Raw genomic sequence first — 16,382 nt, 5'->3', positions numbered from 1 at the left:
TCCATGGTTTCATGCAAATTCGAACATTTTGAGATTTGATTGACAGTTTGCAATAAAAACTTTCTATGCACCATTTCCCATGCTGACGAAGCATCAGAGAGCAAGAAAACATAATTTAGCATTATTGTGTGAGCTTCTCCATTATGTCCTGCAGCTATGACATGTAGCTGATAATCTTACCTTAGGGTACCGTCACATTTTGCGATGCACCAGTGATCCCGACAAAGATACGACCCGGTCAGGATCACTGGTTGCTAGTGAGCTGCCAAACAGGCAGATCTCACCAGCGACATAGCAGCAGTCGGCGGTTGTTACTTACCTGTCAGACGTGGCGATGAAGACATCCTCCCGCCCGCGTCCACGCGTCGCTCGTCGGCACCAGCAGGAAGCCCAGCAGGAAGTGGCCGACGAGAAACAGCCCAGGATGTTCTCACGCAATCAGCGATAGACAGCGGGGGAGCCGATCGGAGGTAAGTTTCACATATAGCGATATCGTTAGCAATATCGCTGCTGCATCACAAAATCGGGGACGCTTTAGCGATATTGCTAGCAATCTCGCTTAGTGTGACGGGCCCTTTACACAGTGTTGATCAGTATCTGGGCCATCACAGATCAGCGGTTCCCAGTGAAGCATTTTGTACAGAGTCGTTTTCCATCTACAGAGTCACTAAATAAGTCTCTGTCTTCTGCAGAGGGGAAAGTCTTATGGTCATCAGGGTCATCTCTTTCGCCTGTAAAGTGTAAGTTCTTATGGCCAGTGGGGCGTTCTCTCTCAGTTGTAAAGTGTAGGCTTTTATCACCAATTAATTTGGCTCATAATATATTCTATGTGGTTCAGCTTATGAACTGTCATTAGAAAGAGTTGGTGAATGCATCACATTTTTGGACCTAGTTGTGACTGGAAATCCTGGCCTAGAGTGAACATCGGGCAGGGATTTCTGGCCATAGACCATGGAGGTCACTGCCCATGCATAGTGATCTTTGATGCCTGGTCATGGCCGAAAGCCCTCGACCAGAGAGAACAATAGAATAGAAATGAAGCATGGCTGAATACCAAACAGTGACCAGGCAGGGTCAGTTGGAGAGGTGAGCAGCTGGCAATATGTTATAAAGAAAAAAAACTTTTGTACTGATTTCCAGTGCCTGTGGCTGGAAGTCTTGGTCTGGTGTTCACTTCATCCTTGAGTGAACACCAAGCTGGACATGTGGCACAAAGAAAACATGGAAGACCGGATAACAGGCATAGAGCAGCGGGATGACTGGAAAGGTGAGTAGTGAGGTATGTTTTTTTACTTTCTGTTTAACTTTTTACTGGCCTTCTCCTGTTCATCAAGATAGTGACCACAGATGGATGCCATTTTGCTGAATCTGCATAGACTGAAATACATAAAAAAAACTATATTCTCCAGAATGTGCATTTTTGCATAAATCGAGTGCATGTTCCACTCTAATAAAATTGCCTATCTCTAATATTGACATGTGGGCAGATTGCTATACTCATCATAGTACATTAAAAAGTCTTACTTGACAATTATTAAAAGTTTTTTATGCTATCTAAAAAAGAATAACTGCATTAGATGAAAAAATATTTGCGAGCAGGAACATGAAATGAGTCATCTTAGAAAAGTCTGTCATTATATCCTAAAAGTAAACAAAAATCTCCTTTTCTGGCTCAAAATAATCTGTTTCACAGCGGTAGAAAATGCTGGGATCATAGTAATTTAGTATTGAGGGAAACATATAAATTAAATCCCTGATGCATTGGGAAATTTGCATTTCACATCTCAAAAAGCTTAGATACATTCCTCTGTAGTGATCGATAAAAATGCTGAAAATTCTTTGCGGACGAGGTTCTCTGGTAGTGTTTCTCAATAGACAAATTAGCAGATGTATAAACAGGCTTCACTGTCCCTCAATGCAAATAATATTCCACATCTTAATGCTGCATTTAAGAATTATATAGCGTTATGCAGATGAATCTCCCAGTTGGCCCATTTAACTTACAACACTGCCATTACAGACGCGTTCATGGCTTGCGGTTACTGACAAATCACATATCCCTATTTATACAGAGTGCAATCATTTCCATAACATATACAGAGAAAGGGAGATATTTCTAAATCTTATGTGTACAAGTAAAAGTAAGAAGACATTAGGAAAATACACACAAACTTAAGCCTTGGAAATGTATGAACTATTTTATATTTTACAGAATACAAAATATGTATACGAATGCTATGCTTTTACTACAGTACCTGAGGGATACTCCTGTAATTTCGTCTTTGCCGATAGCTTTCCTTTCCTTTTATCTTCCTAAACCATCCAACGTATCGAGCCTTTTGTTTATTTTAATAAAGCTTACTTAATAGCTTGTTTGCAATGTGTTAATAGAGAACGTGTCCATAAAATGATTATACTTGACCTTAAAATCCAATGCCTGATCAGAGTCTATTCTGCCACCAAGAAAGTAGGCTGCTGTTAACAAAGCTTCATTCAGGGGCTTTTCTTCACATTGTGATTACCAAGACAGCAAAATCCTGTGCTGGTTTCTCTAATAACGTGTCATTATGTTAAAGTCGATGAGTTGCTAGCATTACAGATGTTCTTTTGACCTTATTTATTCTCAGTTCTTGTTCGTGTCACCTTTAATAGCAGCACGAGTTTATTTGTGCACATAGTCCTAAAGAAATGTACTATACATATTAGGCAGCGCCATAATTACCAAAGAGTAAAGTAGCAAAGACTAAAAAAGTTATGTTGCAATAACAGCAATCACAATGCACCATAATAAACCAGAGGCTTGTAATTCCGAGATGTTAAACATTGTGCTTCGCTGTGACATGTCAAGTTCTCTATATTCAGTGGTATAGATTCCATCTGTTCAGGTTCTTTTTCCAGCCCAATGGAGCAAATACAATGGTGAAAGCAATTTTGCCAGCAGCCATTGGCTATGGATTAAAATGTCTTATGCCAAGTTCTGCTGGACCTCAAGGCTTCCCTTGGCACAATCTGGACAAAAAAGCTGAATTTGCTATTTTGTTATGTGAAGCTCTTTATTAGGTTCATTTTAAAAATGAATGCTTTAAATAGACCTTACTGCACAGATCCTCGCAGTGCTTACCCTCAGAAGTATGTATCACCTAGTATGAGAAAACAAAATTTTGGCATTTTTTTACTTTATAGACCCATGTATTAAATTTAAATGTTAAGCCCCCGTCACACATAGCAATCTCGCTAGTGAGATCGCTGCTGAGTCACAAGTTTTGTGACGCAACAGCAATCTCACCAGCGAGATCGCTGTGTGTGACACTTCCCAGCGACCAGCCCCCCTGCCGGGTATCGCTGATCGTCCTGGAATGGCCAGGACATTTTTTTGATTGCTGGTCTCCCGCTGGCCAGCACGCATCGCTGTGTGTGACAGGCGGGAGACCAGCGATCAGCGAGCTGCCGCTGGTAACTAAGGTAAACATCGGGTTTCTAAGCAGCGCGCACCACTTAGAAACCCAATGTGTACCTTAGTTTCCAGCGCGCTGGTGCAGGGAGCTGGTAACCAATGTACACATCAGGTTTCTAAGTGCCGCGCGCCGCTTAGAAACCCGATGTGTACCTTGGTTACCCGCTCCCTGCACCAGCGTGCTGGTAACTAAGTTACACAGTGGGTAACTAAGCGACGTGCGTCTCTTGTTACCCACGTGTCGCTGGTGCTGATCGCTGGTGAAGCTGCCTGTTTGGCAGCTCACCAGCGATCATGTTGTAGGATGGGCGAAGGGAGTGATGATCCCACAGGAATGGGGGGGTGACCCACTTCTTGGCGCCGACAGACACGAGACAGAGACAAGAGTTATATTCAACAGGTTCCGCTTTTATTGGCCGCCTTTCTGACGACTTGCACAATTCTTGACAGGAATTTTTCACTGTTCCCTTGCTTGCAGGCCCGAGTACCTTCACTTCATAGTTTGTCACCTTTGTGGTGTCCTTCGCCGCTCTTCCCACCGTGGCTACCCTAGGCCCATCCACCACAGCGTTTCACTCTTGAAAGTACACCGAACACTTGGTACTCACTGACCGTCTCTGTCCGCGACTACTGTCCTCTTGGGTCACCCCCCGTGACAGTCTCCACTGTCAGTTACTCTCTGAAGGCTTTTTTCCACCTTCCTCCCTACAGGAGGTCCTCCTCTCTAGTGAGCTCCCTTGGCTGACTGACTTTCCAGAACCTTCCCTGACCTCTTATACTCCCTGTCCCAGTAGCCCCGCCCACTATAACCTGACAGTTACCTTTGACCAATGGCAGTTACCTTGACGCAGGGCAGTTACACAATCACCCCCTCCTATACTCCCCACTGCCCTCTAATGGTCAAACTGCCACATGACACCCTTTTCACTATCTCTCTGTCTCTTACTACAGACAGACCTGTCCATCAGCTCAACCTCCCCACAATGTAGAGACACACCAGTGATCCTGACAAGGTAATATCATTGTCGGGATCACTGGTGCGTCGCCATGTGTGATGGGGCCCTTAGACTTCTCTAAATAATTATTGGTCTCATTTTGAAATGAATCACTGTAAATCTGGCTTCAGAAAACCTAGAGGCAGCAGAAGGCAACTGAATGAGTAACAGGCTACATAGATGTGATGGGTACGCCAAAGCAAAGATACTAACTGATACAGAGTTCTATTGTGTTCTCCAGCAATCCCTTAATGCTAAAACTAGGTGAATGTCTGATAACCTGACTACCTCTAATATTTTCTGCAAGGGGAAACAATGACAAGCCATTTCAGAGGAGCATTTTACATTTTTCTTGAAGGGTCATGAAGAAAAAAGGTATTCCCTGACCGCTGACACCCCACAGATCTTAACCCCTTTACCCCCCCCCCCCGGGTCTTTTGCACATTAATGACCGGGACAATTTTTACAATTCAGACAACTGTCACTTTATGAGGTAATAACTTTGGAATGCCTCCTCAAGAAGTTCGTTATGAAACGTGCGTTGGGGCAGCAGGAAACTTGTGTTATCCTACACAGCCAGTAAGTTCATCTCTGTGCCCTTATGTGTGTGCATTATCTTTCTTTTCATTAGCGGCCTGTGTGCAATTCATGTATCAGTAATTCAGCACTTTAGCTTATATTTGCACAGGTTGATTTATCTATAGGCACATTGCTCTTTTTACTCTATTCTATAGTATATTTGGATATTAATAGTGTGTACTTTTTCTGGTTTAATTTATTCTTGTGGCAACTTTGAAAATTCATTTTTTTTATTTTTTTATTTTTATAGATACCCGGTAAGTCAGTTTATACTGCTATATGAGTACACTGTGTACTCTAAATTTATGTCCTTAATGAGCTGTTTTTATAATTAGCACCTGATGTGTAATTATCATTTAGCACCACAGCTCTTTATTTGTCTATTGCTTACACAGTCTGGTCCATTTATTAGCATATTGCACTTTCTTTAAAATGGTGGCTAGTTTATGTTGAAGGTTTTATGTGAGCTGACTTATTTGGTTCTTTTTCTGTCCACAATATCATATTGCTCTGGATATACACTGTTCCTGTTCATATTGGTGTCCAGCAGTGTTGTATTAATTTTTAATTTTTGATGGAATAATAAAATTGATTTTATGGACTATACTCTGCGGTGGTGGTTTATATACTTCCTCTCGTTGTGGTGTGGTTCAATTGTATTTTGAGGTTTTGTCCTTGGAAATATTATTTTGGGACTTTTTGTGCTTCAATATATATACTGTATATATATTTCCTGTTTACAGATATGCAATAGAATAGTGTGATGTATTTAACACTTCATAAAGACATAATTTTTTTTTACTCTATTATATAATGGCCTCCAACCTGTGAATTTCCTGCTGTTGTGAAACAACAACACCTGGAATGATCTAATTTCTGCAGTCTATGTTTATGCTAACAGTGCTGTTTTCCACAGATGTATTTAAACCAAAATATATTTTATTACTACAGCAATATCATTTTTAGCTTTATTTTACTAATAGGTAAACTGTATTTGTCAGCATCAAGTGAATAATAAGTTCTGGCTCCATTCAGTGTTTACATCCAGCTGCAAACCTGTTAACAGTAGGTTGGTGGGTGTGAACAGAGTCGCCTCTCACACATATCTGACAATGACCTGTGCCATAGATATATTATCAGTATAAGCCTAGAAAAGTCCTTTAAGTCCTTATTGTGATGTTAAGTTTTCACATATGTGTTTATCTTTGTTTTTTCACAGATTGAATATATGCCTATTAAAATCTATAGTGCTGTTCACATGTCTATGCGTCTGCAAAATAAAGTCATGGAGACATATCTCTTTTTGAATTGTGTCATGGATCAAAAGTACCCATACTAGTCTATGGATAAATCTATCTATGAAATCTATGAAAATCATGAATAGCACACGAATGGCAAGTGTGCAATCTTTATGCTGACCATGGTTAAAAAGTATTAGGATCCTGTCACACCAAACGATGCACCAGCGATCCCAACAACAACACGACCTGGTCAGGAACGCTGGTGCATTGTTACATGATCGCTGGTGAGCTGCCAAACAGGCAGACACACCAGCGATCAGGACCAGCGAGGACGCTGGGATCCAAGGTAAATATCTGGTAATAAAGCGCGCTCCGCACTTAGTTACCCGCTGTATACCTTGGATACCAGCTCCCAGCGTGAGCACGCTGGTATCCAAGGTACACAGCATGTAACTAAGCGCCGTGCACTTAGTTACTCGATATTTACCTTGGATACCAGCTCCCAGCGTCTGCTTACAGCAAGATCGCAAGCAAGATCGCTGATGCATCACAAAATCAGCGATCTTGCTAGCGATCTTGCTATGTGTGACGGGCCCTTTATCCTGTAATGAAATTGCCATAGTTAAACAATAAGAAAATAAACAACGTTACAACTGACTTACTTTTTCTATCTTCTGTGGTTCTCCTGATATTTGAGCTTGATTTTCCAAAGTCTATAGTTTTTCTCCCAGACATTTCTTCCACCAGTGCCAGGCTGAATATGTTCAGTAGTTTCATTCCAAACTAAAGGTACTGTCACACTTAGCGATGCACCAGCAATCCCAACCAGCGATATGATGCGGTCAGGATTGCTGGTGCATTGCTAAGTGGTCGCTAGTGAGCTGCCAAACAGGCAGATCTCACCAGCGACATAGCAGTGGTCGTGGGCCGCTACTTACCTGTCAGACGAGGCGATCCTGACATCCTCCCGCCCGCATACACGCGTCGCTCATCGGTGCCACTGGAAGCCCAGCAGGAAGCGGACGACGAGAAACGGTCCAGGACGTTCTCGCGCGATCAGCGATAATCAGCGGGGGAGCCAGTCGGAGGTAAGAATCAGACATAGCGATATCGCTAGCAATATTGCTGCTACGTCACAAAACCAGTGACGTTATAGCGATATTGCTAGCGATATCGCTTAGTGTGACAGGCCCTTAAGGATTTAACTTGTGAGATTACATCCAAATCTTTACAACCCATTACCTTTTATAGAGCAATTAGGTGCTCACCTCTCTACTCTTCCCAGGTCAGCTCCTGATCTTTTATCAGTTGTGCAAAATCACAATCAGCCCCCACCATCAATTTTCACTTGAGCTGTGAGTTACCTCTATAGTAGTGTTACCTCTATATGTAAATATGGTGATAACAATGTAGATTTCAGAACAAGTGACTATAATGTATCATAGTAGTATAAGCTCAGCATTAGCACAAAGTTACTAAACCAGAATTGCCAGTCAAGGATGATTGCCCACCCAAACACTAATGTGTTGGCAGAAAAATGCAGCACAGAATACATGCATTTTTGATGCATTGGTGCATTTTTCCCATTCATTAGTATGGGTGAAATTTGCAGCATAAATGTTGAAGTAATTGACATGCTTCAGATATAAATCTACTGCAAATCTGCAAGGAAAAAATAAGCAACATGTGCATAAGACTTAATGAATATCACTCACTTTGCAGGGACTATTGTAGCACCCCTGAGGGTTCAGTCGCCACAGAGGTGTGGTATCTGACGACCAGGTAAGATGGGGACACCTGACCAAACTCCACACCTGCATCCCACACACACTTTGAACAGCAGAACACCCTCTATGGCCTTGGTTCATAAAGAGTATTGGGAGGTGGGCGGAGCTTAGGAAAAGAGCAGGAGATTTGTAGTCAGTTGGGGTTTACCTCAGAGGGAGGGAAGTGAAAGGACATGTTTGGAGCAGCTCCTGTCAGGAGGAGGTGCTGGACAAATTGGCTTTGAAGGAAAGCTCCCTGAAGGAAAGAGTGGTTCTTCTAGAGGCACGGGTGGAGAGTGCTCCCCGTGGGGCTCGTCCCACGTTGATAGCCATCAGGTGGGGGAAGAATCCAGGTTCGCAGAAGGGTCTCAGCCCCTAAGCCTAGTGGAGTGTACATCGAGACTTAACTAGCAAGCTGACAGCTGTGGCTACTTTATGGGTCACAGCGAATTACCACAGTTATCCTCACCAGAAAGGCAGCCACATACGATCAAGGAAACACCTGAGTCATGTTATCTGACAGGATCTGCGGCAGCTGACCTGGGACACTGACTGTGAGATGCTGAAAGGAAGGAAAGTGGAAAGTAGCATTGTGGAGACGGCCTGGGAAGGTACATACTGACAGGGAGTGTTGGAAGGGTGTACTCATTTGCCTGGGAGTTGACTAGACCCCTCACCTAAAGAACACAGCACTGAGGCGGGCATCTGTACTGCAGAACAGAACTGTAAGTAAAGTCTTGGAAGTACATTCATCTGCGTCATGTTTCCTTCCTGCGTCATCAACCCGGCACTGCTTCCATTTTCACTCCACATTACATCACCGCCTCTAAAACTACTCTCAATGGCCCTGGGACTACTGCTCTACCTGTGGAGAGCCATTTTCACCTCAGCTGCATCATACCAACGGTCCCAGGGGAACGGCATTGCAGCGCTGGTCGCCTCTGACCAGAATACCACAGGTGGCATCATGAATCACATATAAACTTTATTCTCATTTAATTACACACAAAATTTTACATGACCACCCGGGGCCACGGACCGGGTCACTGCCACTGTGACATTTCCCATTGAAGTTACCGGGCCCGGTACTGAGTATCCCACGGCCCCTGGGGTGCGTCACTATAATATCCAGCAGCTTTTGTGAATACATGCAGAGAAAACACATAACAAAAGCGCAACAAAACCACCTGTGCACATACCCTTAAATTGCACAACCTCCCTTGACGAAATAGGAAGCTAGAGTGCCAGAGAGAAGTAATATTGAACTATCCATTTTTTTATTGTCTTAGCAATCTGTGGGGATCTATGCGGTCACCACTTATCAAAACTTTTCACATGGCTTACTCCTGATATTTTGCTTCAGATTCAAATCCTTTTATCGAGAAGTTGTGTACCTGTGGTGCATCTGAAAAAAGTCTATAGTTCTCTGACAGTAACATTGAAATTACAACCATACAGTAAAATATACAGCAATATATACCAATTGTGACATATTAATTTCACATATCCATCTATAAAATAAAATTCTGTAAAATTCTGTAATTTCTTTTGCACTTACTTGTTTCCTGTTTCAATATATGTATAACTTACATTTACCTGATTAAAAACTTTGGACCACATAAAACCCTTAATACTTATGTGTTCAAAAAACTTTGAAAACACGTTTTCCTTACCTTAATTTGAACTTAGCCTGTGTAAAATTTTTTGCAAGAAACACAAAATATGATAGAATATCTCCAGTCCTTATATTCCGATAGAAAGAACGGATAGCTATATATCCATCAATTACCACTTCAATAGATGAGTTGCTGCTGGGGCTTTGGTACAGGTAAATACTTCCAATTCTTTGCAGCGGAGGACCAGCATCATCAAAATAATTATGAGACATTTGGATTTTTCTTGTGTCCTCCATGACACAATTCCCTTTCTCATCACTTTGCTGAATAGAATAATACAATTCCACTGGACTACCATCAGGTTGCTCCAACATCTTTTTATGTCCTGCAATAACTGTTGGTGGGTCAAACCAGCTGGCCAGTAACTCAAGGTCGGCAACACACAATCCAAGATCACCAGTCAACTTGCATGTGGCCTTAACTTCTCTGGTTTCCCGGAATGCAAATACTTTTACACAAGGAAGTCTTTCTGCAGTGCTATAATCATCCCAATCTCTACCCACAATATAAAACAAAACTTGAACTTTAGGTTTAAAGTGATAGATTTTGTCCTTCAGAATATATGCTTTAATCCTCCAGTTAAAAGCAAATTTATCTGTAGATCCAAAATGGTTAGAAATTAACAGTAAATCCTGTGGCACTTCCTGCTCAATGGAAAATGGTCCGTAGGTGGCATTCATCATCGGTTGTTTCTTGGCCTTATAAATGAGAAATGATTCAACTCGAGACTGGAGACTGGAATTCCTCATAATATCCTGGTTTGCTTCTTTAAGGAAGAAAGAAAGCTCACTTTGATGGATAGTGTAGCTCACCGGTAGATAGGTGGGAAGCAAAGAAAACCTTTGTATGCTGTCTAATATCCCACGGCTTTCTGTCACTGTTGAAAAAGGACAAATATTTCAAGATGAAACTAAAATTAAAATAATGGTTTTATAAAACAAGTAAAAGATAAAAGAACTTCGTTCTCAATAACAGTTCAGTACATTTTACATGAGAACTTGACGACATTGACATAAATATTATTGTTGCAACTTGCAAACCTAAGTCACTAAAAGCACAAACCAAAGATGTGACATACTGAAGAAACATATTTCATCAAATTTTGATAGAGGGGGGATTGTGAGCTCACCACACCATGTTGTCTGATGTTGAGGGTTGAGGGTCTGTGTGTTGAGGGTCTGTGTGTCGGGTGCCGGTCCTGCTGGTGAAGTTCAATCAAAGATTCAAGGATAAGGCTATGTGCACACGTTGCAGATTCACCTGCAGGTTTTTCCGTGTGGATCCGCAGGTAAAACCGCAGGTAAAGTGACCTGCGATTTTCCTGCGGTTTAACACCTCTACTATGTTAAAGGTGTGAAACCGCTGCGGAAACCGCCCACACAATTGACATGCTGCGGTTTGTAAACCAGAGCAAAACCGCGCTGAAAAAAACGCAGCGTGAGCACAGCGGTTTTGAAAAGCCGTAGGGTTACATGGTACTGTACCATGTCTGCGGAACTGCTGCGTTTCCGCAGGGCCAAAACCGCTGCGGAAACGCAGCAGAATCTGCAACGTGTGCACACAGTCTAAGAGTAAATGAGTGACACATCCGTCCAACATAGGATATCCTATGACTAAGGGTGCTTAGATGCCAGAAACGCGTCAGGTTTTATACATTTTTTCTTAATTCTATGTTTTGAATGAATTTTGAATAAAGCATGAAATGTTTACTTTTTGTTGGATGGATGTGCTACTCAGTTCCTCTTATCCTTCAAATTCTTCAAATGTTTAAATTGTTACTAATATATAAAAAGTACAAAAAAACTAATTTAAAGTTCATTCTGTAAAGAGATCAACTTATTCAGTAAAGACTATGAAAACAAAAGATGATTCATCATGACAAATGATGATATGCAGCAAAAAAAACATGTTGTGATTAAATACACCTACATTGGTAATGTTTCCACTGAATTTAGAGTTGTTTCGGTAGTTAATTAGCAAGATGAGTAAATATAAGGAAAAGCAAAGAATACTTAGCAAGAATGTCAATGATTAGCATCATTTCAGTGAATGTACCAATCCAACAAAGAACAATAAAGTTGGAGAATGCATCACTCATATTATTTTTTGCTAATTAAAACCATTTAGTGAAATATATACTTTTTTCAACCTGATTTTATTTTCCAATTCTAGTTTTTTTGCGATCTCATGAAAATGGGAATATAGGATATAAAATATAGTGACACTGAAAATTTAAAAATAAAACAATTTTTAAGATATATCATTTTAAGTTAAATTATTTAAATAGGTCATTTTATAATTGCAAAGTTATTATAAAGACCTTGTCAATGACAGATTACTTAAATTATACTGTATGTCCTATTAAGGCATGCTGAGATACCATATGGAGATCTACCCTAACCAAGCTCCATTAGCTAAATCTCTGAGCTGGGCAGCGCTCAGCCTAAAGGCCCCATCACACACAGCGATATCGCCAGCGAGATCGCTGATTTTGTGTCACCACAGCAATCTCGCCACCAATATCGCTGTGTGTGACATGGATAAGTGACCGGCCCTCCTTCCGGGTATCGCTGATCGTGCTCGAACATCCTGGGCCATATTTTGATCGTTGGTCTCCCGCTGGACAGCACACATCGCTGCACGCTGGGTTCCAAGGTAAACAGTGGGTAACTAAGAGCCGCACGGCTGTTAGATACCCACTGTTTACATTGGAAACCAGCTTGCTCGCTGGTCCTGATCGCTGGAGGGGCTGTCTATGTGACAGGCCACCAGCGATCAGCCTAACTATGTCCCAGCAATCCCATGCATGTCGGACCATTTGTGGGATCGCTGGGACATCGTTATGTTTAACGGGGCCTTTTGGGTTCGCTCTCACTGCCGTATAACACAGTCAAGTGCTATCCCATGTTTTATCAGCTAGCACTCATTATACTATGTTACAATGTTATACTATGGGGAAGTGCAAATCTGAGATTTTTTTATGTCAATTTGGCATAAGAAAACAATTGCAGCATGCTTTGAGTGGCTCCAATGTTCTATTCAAGCATACTCATACAAGTCTATGGATGCGCGTGAAGCATCTGACTGCAGTCGGATGTCAAGAAATTAAGTTATCCATCTTCTCCATACCTATGCTGTGATTCTATCATGCAAGAGAAAAGTAGAGAATTGGATCACACTCAGATGTCATTAGCATAATTGCTGGATTCTCTCGCATGAGAATATATTCCCACAAAGGAATATGAGGATTAAATGAAAAGGGGTTCCTTGCTCTTCTTTAATATAGTGGCATGACTTCCAATAACAGCTAATTGCAAAGAATCCATTAGAAAAGACTCCATGATTAACCCTCCAAATGAGATGCATAATATGATGTATCATAGGGATATCCAAATAGAGATCAGCAGATAGATCCATGGAGGATAGAGTGAGTCGAATTTTCTAAAACTTGCAAGTCCCTGTTAATTTGTGATTCGATTTGCAAGGGTCAGCCAAAAAATTGAAAAAGTACCTGCATCATTTCACACACTGTGAAGACTCAGAGAGTGGTATTATAACATCATTCAGGGCTGTGTGGGTTTCCTCTTACTGCCTTCTATCTATCACATCACATTGTCTAGTGCAGCCAATCAGTGGAGCTATCACAGCCAGTATAAAAAATGAGGGCAAACTAAGGAGCACCATTTTATGTGTGTACACTGTAAGAATGGAAGGTACATGTAGGGATAAAAACGGGCCTCATCTGATTGGGTGTAATACTTCAGTACTAAAGATTGAAAATAGGAGTATTAACCTCAATTCATGGATAATAATTGAAAGATTCAAGTGATATCCCTGTATAATCTGTAATTGTATAGTCAATAAGTGTGACTGTGAATTGATTGATCTGAGATATACTGCAGTAATAGCACCTTAACAACAAAGGAAGGTTGTTATGAATGAGTCACCGTAGGAGGCAAAAACAGAAATACTAGCTAAGTCCAGAAAACCAGAGAAGTTGGCAGCTATCGGATTGCAGACCCCTGAACCTAACAACAACAACTAGCAGTAGCCGTGGGGGGTTCCTACGGTGCCCTAGACCCCTCGATCACAGCCGGAGAACTACATAGCCTAAAGACAGAAAGGGAAATCTAAACTGCCCCAGAGCAGACCCCAAAGCAATAGGCAGCCCCCAACATATAATGACGGTGAAGCAAGATGAAAAAACACTCACACAGATAGAAAGATAGGCTGAGCAAATGATGGGGCCCAAGCTAACTAAATAGGACAGAATAGAAAAGCTGCTGTCTGCAATCCGCCAAAACCCTCTCAAAAACAAGAGCCAACAGACTGATAGGGAAAAAAGCTGTGAAGACGCTAGGCTTCAAAAAAACTATATCAGTACTCAGGTATTTTCTGAAGACAGAGCAAAAAGGAATTCAGCTCACCCAGCAGGGAAAGGCAGAAATCCAGAAAAACAAGGCAAAACAAAACCAAAACACAAATGCAAAAAGTAGAGAAGAAAACTTAGCTTTTGAGGAGCAGGAATCAGACTGGTCTCCAAGAATCCCTCAGAGTAATCACCTGCAAGGCAGAAGGGCGTCGGCTGCCTTATATCCAGTCAGCAATTCCAGTCACCCAGTCATCATCATTCTGCTCAGGTGCTTTGTAATCAGCCTCACTACCTTCCTTCACCAGAAGAGGGAGTTCATCAGACCTCAATGGTGAAGGGGAAAATGAACTCACAACAGTACCTCCCCCTTGAGGAGGGGTCACTGAACCCACATCCACGCCACCAGGGCGATCAGGGTGAACCCGATGAAAGGCACGCACCAATCTTTTGGCATGAATATCAGAGGCAGAGACCCAGGAATTATCCTCCTGACCATAACCCTTTCACTTAACCAAATACTGGAGTCTCCGTCTAGCCAGACGGGAATCCAGTATCTTCTCTACCTCATATTCCATGTTACCTTCAACTAATACAGGGTCCGGAGGTGCCACCCCAGGAACAACTGGTTCAACAAACCTCTTCAACAAGGACTTATGAAACACATTATGAATTTTAAATGTGACAGGAAGAGCCAAACGAAAAGAGACCGGATTAATAATCTCCAAAATCTTGTAAGGTCCAATAAATCTAGGCTTAAACTTAGGAGAAGCCACCTTCATAGCGATATTTTTTGATGATAACCAAACCATATCACCAACCTCCTTAAACTGGGGACCAATAGTCCTATGTCGGTTGGAAAACCGCTGGGCCTTTTCCTGGGAGAGAGATAACTTATCCACCACTTGGTCCCAGATCTGGTGCATTCTCTCAACCACAGTGTCAACACCTGGGCAGGCAGAAGGCTCCACCTGCCCTGAAGAAAATCGAGGATGAAACCCAAAGTTACAAAAAAAAGGTGACATCAAAGTTGCAGAACTAGCTCTATTATTTAAAGCAAATTCGGCCAAGTGTAAAAATGAAACCCAATCATCCTGATCAGCGGAAATAAAACATCTCAAATACGACTCCAGGGTCTGGTTTGTTCTCTCCGTCTGCCCATTGGTCTGAGGGTGAAAAACAGAGGAGAAGGACAACTGAATACCCAGCTTGGAACAGAAAGTCCTCCAAAATCTAGACACAAACTGAACTCCTCTGTCGGATACAATGTTCTGAGGAATCCCGTGCAAGCGAAAAACCTGTTGCAAAAACAGGGGCACCAACTCAGAGGAAGATGGCAACTTAGGGAGTGGTACAAGATGAACCATCTTAGAGAACCTATCGCAAATCACCCAAATAACAGTCATTCTCTGAGAGACAGGCATATCAGAGATGAAATCCATTGAAATATGGGTCCATGGCCTCCTGGGGACCGGCAAAGGCATCAACAACCCACTAGAGCGAGAACAAGGTTTAGACCGGGAGCAAGTCCCACAGGACTGCACAAAATTCCTGACATCACGAGACAAGGCGGGCCACCAAAAAGACCGACTCACCAGATCTCTAGTACCAAAAATACCTGGATGACCAGCCAATGCAGAGCAATGAACTTCAGACATCACTCTCTTCTTCCACTGGTCAGGAACATACAACTTTCCACTGGGACAACGCTCAGGTTTGTCCTCCTGGAACTCTTCCAGAGCACGTCTCAAATCGGGCGAGACGGCAGAAAGAACTACCGCTTCGCCTAAGATGGTAGCAGGCTTGGTCACCACAGGAGAATCAGCAAAGAAGCTCCTAGAGAGGGCGTCTGCCTTGACATTCTTAGTGCCCGGAAGAAAAGAGACCACAAACTCAAAACGTGTAAAAAACAAGGCCCACCTAGCCTGTCTAGGGTTCAAGCGTTTGGCCGACTCAGGTAAATCAAATTCTTGTGGTCAGTGAGGACCACGACTTGGTGTTTAGCTCCCTCCAACCAATGTCTCCACTCCTCAAATGCCCATTTCATGGCTAACAGTTCCCGATTCCCCACATCATAGTTACGTTCAGATGGAGAGAACTTTCGGGAAAAGAAAGCACAGGGATTCATTTTAGATGTTACAGGATCCTTTTGGGACAAAACAGCTCCTGCACCAATCTCAGAAGCGTCCACCTCTACCTGGAATGGGAGTGAGACATCAGGTTGCCGCAAAACCGGGGCAGAAGTGAATCTTCGCTTCAGCTCCTGAAAGGAAGAAACAGCCTCCGGAGACCAATTCAACAC

The 16,382-nt window shown here is 42.3% G+C and overlaps 1 protein-coding gene across 1 annotated transcript in view; it reads right to left on the bottom strand.

Moving 5' to 3' along the window:
• TMEM132D (transmembrane protein 132D) overlaps positions 1-16,382 on the bottom strand; it is a 1,611,777-nt gene that overhangs the window by 1,090,437 nt on the left and 504,958 nt on the right. Inside the window, exon 2 of the mRNA XM_073557069.1 lies at positions 9,709-10,588. Within this exon, the coding sequence (XP_073413170.1) occupies positions 9,709-10,588 (880 nt within the window). The remainder of the gene's footprint in view (positions 1-9,708; positions 10,589-16,382) is intronic.

This window comes from Dendrobates tinctorius, unplaced genomic scaffold (genome assembly GCF_039654945.1).
Source record: "Dendrobates tinctorius isolate UK_male_01 unplaced genomic scaffold, ASM3965494v1 ptg000243l, whole genome shotgun sequence".
Lineage (NCBI taxonomy): Eukaryota > Metazoa > Chordata > Amphibia > Anura > Dendrobatidae > Dendrobates > Dendrobates tinctorius.
This window is presented reverse-complemented; position numbering and strand designations above follow the sequence as displayed.